Here is a 12,073-nt window from a genome sequence, read left to right on the forward strand (position 1 = left end):
AGAAATAAAATTGGGAGGTAAAATAGGCCACTAAAATAAAAACCTAAGAAATTTCTTACTTTGTATTCTGAGATTTTTTTTCTTTGTATTCCTCCTTGTTTCCTTGGGAGTCATGCTGTTAAAAGAATAAATGTGATATTAAGATTAAGCATGCTTTTCTCTTTCTTTGGGAATCAAGAGTACTAAATGTCTGACTATATAGGGATTCTGTGTAGGAATTTCCACTCTTAGGATACATTTATGTGACTCCAAGACTGAAGGTTAAATATACAAGGCAGGAAATAAGGATGATTCTAAAATAATTTTCTATAAAATTCTTAATATAGATGAAGTTATAAAAACCTATGAAATGTGAAAGATTGCCTTTACTTTGCTTCTGATAAACATAGTTTATTCGACTACTTCTGTATTAAGTGCATCCATTTAAAAAATTACTGCCTGTGCCTGATTTTTATGTTTTGATGAAGCAACCACTGTCTAGTTAGGCAAAGTCAATGCATAACATATGGTATGGCTTCATGAAAGATGATACTGTTGCTAGTGATCCTTTTAATATTACATTAGAGCTTAGTGTGCTATTCCACTGGTGATTTGCAAGTTCACATGTGACCTTTCCACAAATAAATTGGCCCCCACCATGTGCCCAGAGTTATAGTACATATGTGGTTGAGATACGGTGATGTTGTTACTTTTCAAATTGTCCACAATCTTAAAGAGTACCTAGAAATGTAAGTGGGTAGTTTAATAGGTGTGTTCACTAATTTAACAGAGTACAAGTTGCTCAGTGACCAAAGTTAGAGGAAAGTACGCAGATGAAGGCGCTGACGAAGGAAATGCCATTTCACATTCAGGAAACTGCAGCTATTTGGCTGAGGAGAAAGTTTAAGTAGAAATGTGTTCCGGTTATGTATAGTTGTTTAAAAAACACTCTACCGTCTAGTGACACAAAACAATAACCATCTGTTATACTCATGGATTTTGTAAACCAAGAAATCAGGCAAAGCTCTGAACAGATAGGTTGTCCTTGCTCCCTTATGTTGGTGGTATCAACCGGAGAAGGATGGGGATGGCTGGGGTGTCATGAACTTCTGGGAGGCAGAACATCTCTGGAGGGAGAATCCACTTCCAAGATGAACTCTTCAGTCGCAAGTCTGGCAGCTTAACTGGAATGGAGACTGCATATGACCACTGCAGCATGGTGGCCTCAGCGGCACCCTCCTTCTTAGACGGTGACTCTATTAGTTAAAGAAGGCAGAAGCCCACCCAGATTCAAAGAGGGAGTGTATAGCACAAAGATATCACCTCTCCATGGAAGGATGATCAATGAATTTATTATATGCCCGTGTTGAAGTAGTCACAGTGTATGATAAGACATAAGACTAGGAAAGTAGGCAAGGTCAATTTATGGAGGCTGTGAATTCTGTGATTAGAAGCTGGGACTTCCTGCATGTAAAGGAAAATTGCTTTGAAGATTTTTTAGCAGAGGAAAAATGAGGCTATTTGTAATTCAGAAAGACTGCCCTAGTGACAGGGTAGGGAAAAGATGTGCTTTGTGGAAAGACTAGGGAACAACACTGCAGCTATAGTGACAAGAGTGAACAATTTAATTTTAGTGGATATGACATGAGGGTCTGATTAGAACAATGGATTTAGTGACTGGAAGTAATGGTAAAAGACAATCATTATGTTTGTATTTTTGTTGACTAATTGGATGATGATGTATTTCAATAAGAAAAGAAAAGATAATACAATATTGGGAACCAATGAGAGGAAGGAGGTGGAGAGAAAAAAGTTCAGATTTAGCCTTCTTTGCTTTGAGATTTTAATGGGATTTCTAGATGATGGTTTCAGGAGAGTGGCCAGGGCTAGAAATATTGACCTCGGGACATTAGTTTAGCAATGTTTTATTGACTGAAAAAATAGAAGAGATAGCTCAGGAAAATAGTATAAAAGTAGGCAAAAGGAGAGCTGAGCACAGAACTCTGGGGACCACAAACATTTGTGGCTGAAATGAGCAAATGAGAATAATGTTCTTTTTGTTTGTTTTGCAGTGTGCTGAGTTGGTAATTTTATGCTAACTTCTTAAAAGCAAATGTTTTTCTATTGAGAAATGCCTCATCTCCTGAGACATTTAATCCTAGTCTTCCAAATTATTGTGAAATTTAGAATACAAATGTAATACAAAATTCAGGTTGAAATATTTAAATATACTACATCAAACTATATCTTCTTCTAATCACCATGTCACAAAACAAAACATTTATTTAAACTCAAATTTAAGATACTTTTTGGGTTATGTATACTGTCAAGAGATATAAGTTCTGGAAGGCCCACCCTGTATGTGTGTTGTTTTGGGAATGGTGGTTCTTGGATGTCCTATTGGGACAGTTTCTGATGGTTTTTTATTGGGCCAGGTCCCATAGACATGTATATTGTTGAGTCTGGGAAGCAAGAAGAGTGAATAGTACCTATAAAAATTTTAGGGAGGATAATATTTAATTGTATTTGCTTTCAAGAAATCCTGGTTTCAAAGTAATTTTAAACTTGGAGACCAAGAACCATCATTCAGAGCTCAGCCATTACACTGAAAGGGCCATACTTACGGGCTTTCTAGTAAGAATATATTAATAGTTACATCAAAAGTGATAGGTGAGAACCAAAGGATGTGGTGTTGGGAAGACAACCAAGTACAGGGTAATTGTAGGGACTGAGAAATATAGATGTTATGTTATACAAAGTTCACCAGAATATTTACAGAGCCTCCAGGGACTCTCAAATGTTCAGCTGAATTCCACTGCATTTTCTTAACTGTTGTAGCACTTATGTGTACCAGACACTCTTCTTAGTGATTTTACAATGTAGTCCTCACAAAAACCTTGAGATAGGAAAAGTAATCGTCCTCATTTTACAGATGAGGAAATAGGCACAGAGAGCAGATGAGCTGAATTCTGAGCAGAGCAGCTGACTTTAGAGTCTGTGCTATTAACCAATATTCTAGATCTTCGCTACTGGCATTTCAGTTCATTACTTCACAGAAAATAAATATTTTAATATATCGTTTTTTGCACATCTACATAATACTTTTGTGTTTCTCTTTCCAAGCTTGAAATGAATTGTTTCCATTAAATATCAAATTACACTTTTATGAAGAATATTTGAGTTAGTATACATGATAATAGGGGTTATAATTCTCAGAAGGAAAACAGTGATCTCTGCATGCTTAAACCTAATTTTTCCAACTGAATTCTTTCTAGTCAGTGCTAATACATGGTAGGTGGTCAATACAAGTGTTTTTAATGATTTAATTGGTTGGTTGTGTAAATGAATATATGCGTATTAAATAAGGAGAACACAGAACTAAGTTAAATTTCTCAATACCTATGTCTATTTGCCACTTTAAAAACCTTAGGGGGGGAATATGAATTTGGTTTCTTATTTATTCATTAATTCAACATCCAAAAGCATTTATATACTTTATAAGTGAACCATCGTAATATGATTATGAAGTGAACTTTATGATCACTCTGAAGGTGTGATTACTTATTCCTGAATGTCCATCGTCCCAGTATTTCCTATTACTTCCTCCACTCCTTGAATGTTGACTGACATAACTTAGAATTGGACTCTTAATTTTTTTTTTTTCTCTGAATGCCCTATACTGAGGATGTTTAACCTCGTTTTTCTATGTAAATGTACAGTGAAACTCAGGCCAGAGGCCCAGGAGTCATCTTTGATTCTTCCCTTTCTTTCAGTTCCTACGTCCACTATTTTAACTATCTCAGTTATTTACTTCTATTTCCTGTGCCTCTGTCTACATTCAAGTTCTAATCATATTTTGCTTGAATTAAAGCAGTGAGCACCTCTTTGGTCTCCCTGTTTCCAGTCTTACTAAATCTCCCAGTTTCATTCCTCCCTCAATTCCTCCTTTACATATCTAAAAAAAGTATCTATCTAATCTTGGAATTTATTATTTATTCTGCAATTAAAACCTTTGGGGAGTTCCCCACTACAAGTAGGATAAAGACCAAATTCCTTAGCAAGTTCATGTGGCTCTCTAGGTTCTTCCCTGGACAAACAGTGGGCATTAAAATATTTGTAGAATAAATGAATAAGACAAGAAAAATATTTAAAATGATCATAATAATTAAACATAAGTTGAGATGATGCAAATATCAAATGCTTCAGCTGAGATTTTTTGGAAGCAGCTTGACAGGATCCAAAGGAGATAAAGTTGATAAATTGAATGAGGTTCAGGTATTATATTTTGGTGATTTCTATTAAAAATAACCTATGTGTATTTTGTTGGGGGGCAAATGTGATTCTTCAGGTTGAAACTAAGGAATAAGATTTTATATATATATATGTGTGTATATATATATATATATTTTTTGACTCTGCATGGATGTCCACTGTTAGAATAACTAAAACAGAAATAGAGTCTTCTTAAAAAATCCTGTATGGAACTATTCGAATCTCCTTAACAATATTTTGATGAAAGTATAGAGGAGAGATGGAAATAAGTTTTAACTTTCATTATAATTCCTCTTGAATAATAAGGGCTTTTTGAATCCTAGCTAAGGATTGTGAGGTTAGCATACACATACCTTAGTAGAAAAAAAGTTCTGTGTTTGATTAGTGATGTCTGTAATGAATATAGGCATGGCTATTTATAATTTATGACATATTTTTAGCACTGACTAAAATTTTGTTTAAAAATTTAAATGATAATGTTTGCTTGGAAGACTGTGAGGATAGTTGCTTAGATACTATGGTTATAATATTTAAAAATATTTTGATCATTTATTATAGATTTCTAGGTAAAGAGACTTGTTAAAGGAAGTTGTTTATTAATATCTATCTGCAAGCCAAATAGTATCTATTAAAAGTAGATTTATTTGGGCTGTAAAAGATGATAGTCTATAGGATATTATCATAATATCTTGAAAATATTCACAAATCCAAAGGGCAATGAAAATATTCCAATTGATAATTTATAAGCATACAATATGGTATAAGAAAACAGAATACAGCTTCTAGATCTAACAAATTTAAGTCAGAATTTTAGCGCCATAATTTACAAGATGTATAATTTGTGCAAAATGAATTAATGTTTAAAAGCTTCTGTTTTCCTATTTGTCAGTCAGATGTATGGTATCACCTTTGCAGGACTATTGTGAGGAATAAATAAATTATTGTAAATTGCTGTTGCTTAATAAGGATACAATAATAATTAGAGTCTTTCTGTTCCCTCCTTTAACATACTTCTGATAATTCCATTCTTGAAACAATTTCCATTACTTAGAAGATGAAGATATAACATGCCATAGTATGGTAATCGCATCCATTAAATGTCAATCAGTTATTTAGTTATTGAACATATACCAACCCCGTGATAGGGACTGAGAAAGCAAAATGAATATAACATAATTCCTGCCCTGGAGAACAACACAATCTGTTCAGGAGACAGACACTTAACCTGACCAATTACCGTATATTCTAGATAGACTAAGAGACATCAAGGAGATATTTGGAAAGGAGATTTTGAAGTTTAGGAATGACTGGAGTTTAAAATACAGATTTGCTGTAAAAGGAAGGGAGGAGTAGATTAACTGATATTTGGGATTATGATTTTGAAAGTATTCATGGGCATAGCATAAAATTTTGGGGGTGGAGCAGTATTTGGGAAGTAGGAGTAGTAGCTGGAGATGTGGCTCTTGTATCAGGAAAGCTAAGCAAGATGAGGATTTCTAGAGGAAGGCCGGTGTTAGCATCTAGGGTAGCACTGTGATGGGGGATGAGTACTAAGAGGCATAGTTTGAGATGTTTTGATTACGCTGTTTGACTTTGGAAACTACAGATTTTCTCCTTCCAAGGAGACTTTTGTAGATATTCTCTAGAGCACGGCTTCTTCAATTTTATTATGCATAGGAATCACCTGGGGATTTTGTTAAAATGAAGATTCTGGTTCTGCAAGTCTGGGGTGGGATCTGAGATTCTGTGTTTCTAACTAGTCCCAGGTGATGCCAGTCTTGTTGGTCTACAGACCACATTTGGAGTAGTGAGACTCTAGTGGTTAGTAAAAATGGATAACCACAATTTAAGACCTGTTTACTTTGAGAAGCTTTCTTTCCTTATATTAAATGGATATTATAATTCCACGTGGGAATTTACACTGAAGCTGGAATAGGAAGTTCTGGCAGTTTGCATTCTTCTGTGTTTTAAACACCAGATAAGTTCCATACTTTAAAAAAAATAACTATAAATAGATTTCTCTTCTCCCTTCTATGTTTAGGAAAAATAAGCATCCCCTTGATATTCCACTTTATCAGAAAGATGAGCAGATACTTCCTTTAGTAGGACTCACAGTGAGTCTCACAATCCAAATATTTATTTCTTTTCTGCTTTTGTTTCTGATAAATTTTGCCCACTCTTGAACTAAGAGTCTCATTTGACAACATTTCAGGGAAAAAATAATATATTCAAGCTTCAGTCCAGATGTCTACTGGTTTTCTGACTAGGATTATTTACCCACACTTGCCTAAAGCTGTGTCTACATGTTCCCTGTGTCTGTCTTATAATAAACTGCAAGTTAGCTGTGCCTACTCACATGCTTTGTTACATATATGTTACAAACTTGAACTTGGGAAATGGAGTTATGAGCACTGTGAGGAAAAATTATTTTCTGCTGTCCAGGGAAGCATAGGCAAAGAAGCTTGTTAAGAAAAATAAAATCTATTGAGAAGGAAGGATTTTGATCTAACTCAGATCAAAAAAAGTAGTGTGAGAAATGGGGAGCGATTGATCATGTGAGAGTTTAAAAGAGAAAAATTAAGAGGAAAAAAAAGAGGAATATTGAGACTGAGGATTTAATATTGCTGTTCATCCTAAATTACCAGTGATTTTTAAGGCTGAAGTAGTAGCTTAACTTTTAGATAACATTACAAATGTTCACCTAAACCTCCCTTACTATCTTCCTGTCTTCCTTTCCGATGAAGAGACAGAACAGGGAGAGGTAACAGACATTTAAACATCATTACTAAGGACATTAAAACAGGTTGGCAGCAAAACTATAATTAGAACCAGAATTAACAACTTTCTAATTAAATTACACACATATACACACATATACACATATGCATATATGTACACACAATGCCTTGAACATTACACGATATTATAGAAATATTAGGTATTAAGCCAATTAATGATTCACCAATTGAGCTTCCAATGGAAGCTAAAGAGCCTGCAAAAAAAATAAAGAAATTGTTTTTGCAAAGAGTCCATGCTTCTTAGTCTATAAACATCTAAGAGTGGTAGAGACTTACATAGCAACAGGCCAGTGATTTTTGGTGAGGCTGCTGTTAGAAATGCAATTGGTATAATATGGTCTGTTAGTAGCAGGGATCACGAAAAATTGATGAAATTGATAAGGCCAATGAGTTAACTGCTGAAATAATATTTTCTTCTCAGTACTAGAAAATAGACTCTTATGGAATAAACCTACCAAAAATAATATTAATTGTTTTTGATATGCTAAGCATTTGTGGCAGTTATACCTTGCAGAGTAATTATTTTCTAAGTGATAACAATAATAATGATAATAAATAAGAATAGTTCTTATCCTACCTTTTATATTTTAACATACTAAATTCCATTCTAATTTCTCATAGATCCACTAATCAGATTCAGCCAATATAAACTCACAATGTACCTCATTTTATTTAGGTCCAACCATTCCAGGCCCCTAATCCCATTATTGATTATTTTGAATCAACTATTCAGCCTCATTTTATAAAAAAAATTTAAAGATATGTCTCTGAAAGATAAAATTTCTTTTTATCCTATTCACAATTCAAAATAATTATCACACTTTAAAAATTAATATTAATTACTTGGTTTAATTTAAAATCCAGGTGTTAAAAGTTTCCTCAATTTTCTCATAAAATTTTAACAGTTGTTTATTGGGTCAGGATCCAAATAAGACTATCTATATTACAGTTGGTTGTAAGTTCTTGTAAGACTCTATGGGTTTTCCCTCCATAATTTTTTCTTGCAATTTATATGTTAAATGAACTGAGTCATTTGTCCTGTTGAATCTTCCACTGTGTGTGTTTTTATTGTTCTATTTCTGGACTATACATCTTTGAAAAATTGTTTCTATTGCCCAGTCAATAATTGTGTTAAGGATACACTCCCTGTTACTATACTTACTATTGATTTGGTGAGGTATGACATATTATGTTTTCAAAATGTATTAGTTTTTTCTTTTAATAGGAGAAAGTTGGCAAACACTCAGTATCTATGATAGTCTTGTACATTTGATTGAATCACAAAATACCAGGAATTTTATTACCTAAAAATGATCCCAAAGTATTCATACTCTTTTAATTTTGTCAAATTGAACATGTTTCAAGTGTACTTTCAAGGAAATTTTCTGATAAATTATTCTATACTTTACAATAATTTAATTGAAAAGATTACCTTGGAGAAACCTTGCTATGTTTAAATAGCTTATTTAAAAGGTTGAAGTAGCTTATTAAATTTTTTGTTACATAAAAGCGTACAAGAATAGTTATGGAAGCATAGAAATGTAATATGGGTCTAGGAGAGGATGAAATGTTGCATGGACTTGATGCCATTTAAGATGGTCCTTGAAAAATGGATAGAATTTGGTATGACAGGTCCAGGTAGGAAGTATTCCCATAGGAATTATAGTATGAGTAAAAGCACAGAATAATACACAAGTGCAACTGAGGTAAGAACTCCTCTTAGCTAGAAAATTTATAAGGTGAGAAAGTAGAACATAAAAGTGGAAATGTAAGAATATTTTGTAGAGGCCCTTGAATGTCAAATTTTACTTTGAATTTTACTGGTCAGCTGCATGTTTTAGGAAATTTATTATATCTCTTTGGGCTTTTCTTTCTTCACTTATAGTATCAGGAGACAAGCCTCGATGCATTTTATGGTCCCTTCTGGTTCTAATATTGCATTCTGGAGACTGAATTTGATAAACAATACAACATTTGAATTCCTCTAGGCCAGAGGTGGTGTGGAAAGTGTTGAAGGCTTGAATTAGTGTGATAAAACATGGAAATTGAAGGAGAACATAGATGCCAATGGATTTGGAGAGGCTGAATCAGCATGACTAGGTGTTGATTGCTCTTCTGCAATAATTGAAAGGAGAAAGCAAAGAGTCAACTATTAAGGTTTTAATCCTGCAGGATTAAAAAAATGGTCCTATGAATAGACATAAAAAAAGAAATCAAAGGAAGGAATTGATTAGGACTTGGAGGATAAAAGAGGGAAATGGTGAGTTTGGTGTGTAAGCTTAAAGATTATGTAAATGGACAAGCCTTTTTTTCAGTCGATATTGATAGTTGGCAATATAAAGCAGCTTAATTCTAGAGGGTAGAATTTCAGTTAAAAATTTAGTAGGAAAGAAATTACTAAGCAAACAATATAAAAAAGTGTTTGAGAAAAGAGTACACACTACTGGGGGAAAAATAATGTCTTTAAGAGATGGGGATAAGAAGAAGACCCAGTAAATGAAAGAGCAAATGGACAAGAATAATGGTAGACAAATCAGGTGAGCTTATTAGAATGACAGTCTATGGAAGGGAAAGGTTCAAAAAGTGGAGGGACCAAATTGGTCAAATACAAAGACTTTAGAATTTCATGACAACTGATGAAAATTCTTGTGTTCTGGGGGATAACAGCTTTACAAGTGCAAAGAAAGCAGGGCAGAAGCTATCTTTTAAGAGATTAATTGAGAGTTTTATATAAATACATAGGCAGCAAATAAAGTATTTTTTGTTATAAGTAAGAAAATACACATGAACCAGCAAACAAAACTGATTTTGGCTAAACCATTCAACTTCTCTGGAGTTTGTTGTTGGTTTTCCAGTTCTTCACTGGAAATTATAATATGCCACTTCTTTAAAATCATGGAGGAAAAATCAATAAGGGGCTTTAGTTCCCTAACAAGAACTACATTGTCTCATTGTCATCTCTATTGCTAATATTTATGTCAAATTAGAAAGTATAAAGAGAGTATAGGATAGACATAGTGATAAGTATTAATAGTTCTCTTACTCTTGGATTGACAAGTAGACTTAGAAGTTCACAAAAGATTTTTCTTCATCTTGGGTGATTTTATTTTTTAATTTAAATTACTGTCTCATTGCATTAAGACAGTTTGGTTTTTATTTCTAACTTATTCCCTGAGATTATTGTTTCTGAGGTAGTTTGGCCAGTTGTGGACAGTTGTCTCAGTGCTCAGTGTAGTTAGACTACAAAATGTATTATATGCAAATAATAATATATCACATGCCAGATGTGAAAAATAAGTGGTCTGTGAACCTGAAAAGCCCCCTCTGTATGAGGATGTATTCCCCTTGAGGCAGGCAGTTTTAAGAACCAGCATGTTCCTACCACAGACTGGCTCAGTGTAGTAAGAGTTAATTTAGGAAACACATCATCATCCTAAGTAATCATTTCCTTGACTAAAATACCCTCTGCTTAGCAGCAAAGCAATTGGTTCAACTGCAGCAGAGTTCCAAGTGATTCCAGCACCCCCATGCTGTTTTTGTTTCCTTGGAGGCCTTGGAGACTGTGCATGCACAGCAACTGGGTTCATGTAGAGTCATCACAGTTCACCTGAGAAGTGGTTCTCCACTCCGGCATCAACCTATGACCACTATAGGGTGGGTGAACACGTCCTGGGTCTATTGGGTCTAACCATATCCTTCAGAACACTGATTCCAGAACACTTAGGTAACCCAGAAATGAGTTTAACAATGTGCAAATTTACATTTTGTTTATAAGGTATCGCTTTTCAAAACTTGTTTAAAAAATGCTTTCTTGTGTGTCAATGAATAAATATTTTAATTTAAAAAGTTATTAAGAAATGTGATTTAAGAATGCCCAGAAGTTGTCATTCATATTTCTTGTTTGTTTTGAAGAATTTAATGCCACTTGAATTTCAGTTTTTGTATAGATCTTTCTTTAGACGAAACATCTTTTATTTTCACTTGAAAAAAAATCTAGTACTAAAGACCAGCAATAACTCATTAGCTAGAAACCAGATTTTTTAATCACTTAGCTTCCAAAATAATATTTAGATTAAAAAAAGCAAATTAGGAAAGTTTGCTGAAGAAACTGATTCTCATACTTCTTTTTCATTTTAACCTTTTAAGAAAGAGATCTTTTGATCATATAAAGTTTCACTTATTAATCACATAGTGGTCACAAAGATTCTGGGGAGACAATGACTTCACTCAGACATTTATAAATATTGAATTTTTTATAAGGTGAAATAACACTATTTTTAAAATATTAATAATATCACAAAGCCATAATTTAAAGTCAATGATAACACATTATTATGAGGGGTGCACGGTATTATTTCATAGTGCATTCATAATCGAAGGTCATGTTGTATATGTTGCATTACCATAATTTTCTAATTAATTTGTTCTTTATACATGTTTATATGTGTTCCAATTGCATTTCATTAACTCATAGTTTTCTTGTAAGTTTGTACTTTCTTTCCATGTTCAAAGAATCTCTTTAATTCAATTTCTCTGTTTCTCCTCATACAGTCTGGCAGCCAGATATGCAACTCAGTCTAATCACAGTGGAATTGCAACCAGTCAAAAAAAGCCTACTAGGTCAGTTAATATTCTCTAATTTATTGCTTCTTAGTGATATTCAAGTAAATACCCAGTGATACTTTGTCCTATCTAAATTTTTTTTAAATGACACACTTCCGAATGAGAAGTTTGGAACACTGCATTTTTCCAGGCAGATTTCCATACATAGCCTTAGGGATGAGCATGTTTGTGTTAGATAATTAAGTGGATTTTGGCTTCTTTTTGGTCTAGTTATACAAAGTGATATGACTGGGCTGAAGTCTAGGTTCTAGGGTTAGAACAAATAAAGAAAAAATTAATTTGTAGGCCCCATTCTTTCCAGGTCACACAACCTGGAAGTTATACAACAAGCATTTACTTTTTGAGATGGGCATGCATTAATTACTGTATATTTTAAAGCCAAATTGAGAAACATGGCTATA

At 33.6% G+C, this 12,073-nt stretch overlaps 1 protein-coding gene across 3 annotated transcripts in view; it reads left to right on the forward strand.

The window, feature by feature from the left end:
• The window catches only part of NAV3 (neuron navigator 3), a 332,556-nt gene that overhangs the window by 124,672 nt on the left and 195,811 nt on the right, over positions 1-12,073 (forward strand). For all 3 annotated transcript variants that reach the window (XM_069491594.1, XM_069491595.1, XM_069491596.1), the window contains exon 6: positions 11,601-11,669. In XM_069491594.1, coding sequence (XP_069347695.1) covers positions 11,601-11,669 — 69 coding nt within the window. The remainder of the gene's footprint in view (positions 1-11,600; positions 11,670-12,073) is intronic.

This window comes from Eulemur rufifrons, chromosome 16, assembly GCF_041146395.1.
Source record: "Eulemur rufifrons isolate Redbay chromosome 16, OSU_ERuf_1, whole genome shotgun sequence".
Classification (NCBI taxonomy): domain Eukaryota; kingdom Metazoa; phylum Chordata; class Mammalia; order Primates; family Lemuridae; genus Eulemur; species Eulemur rufifrons.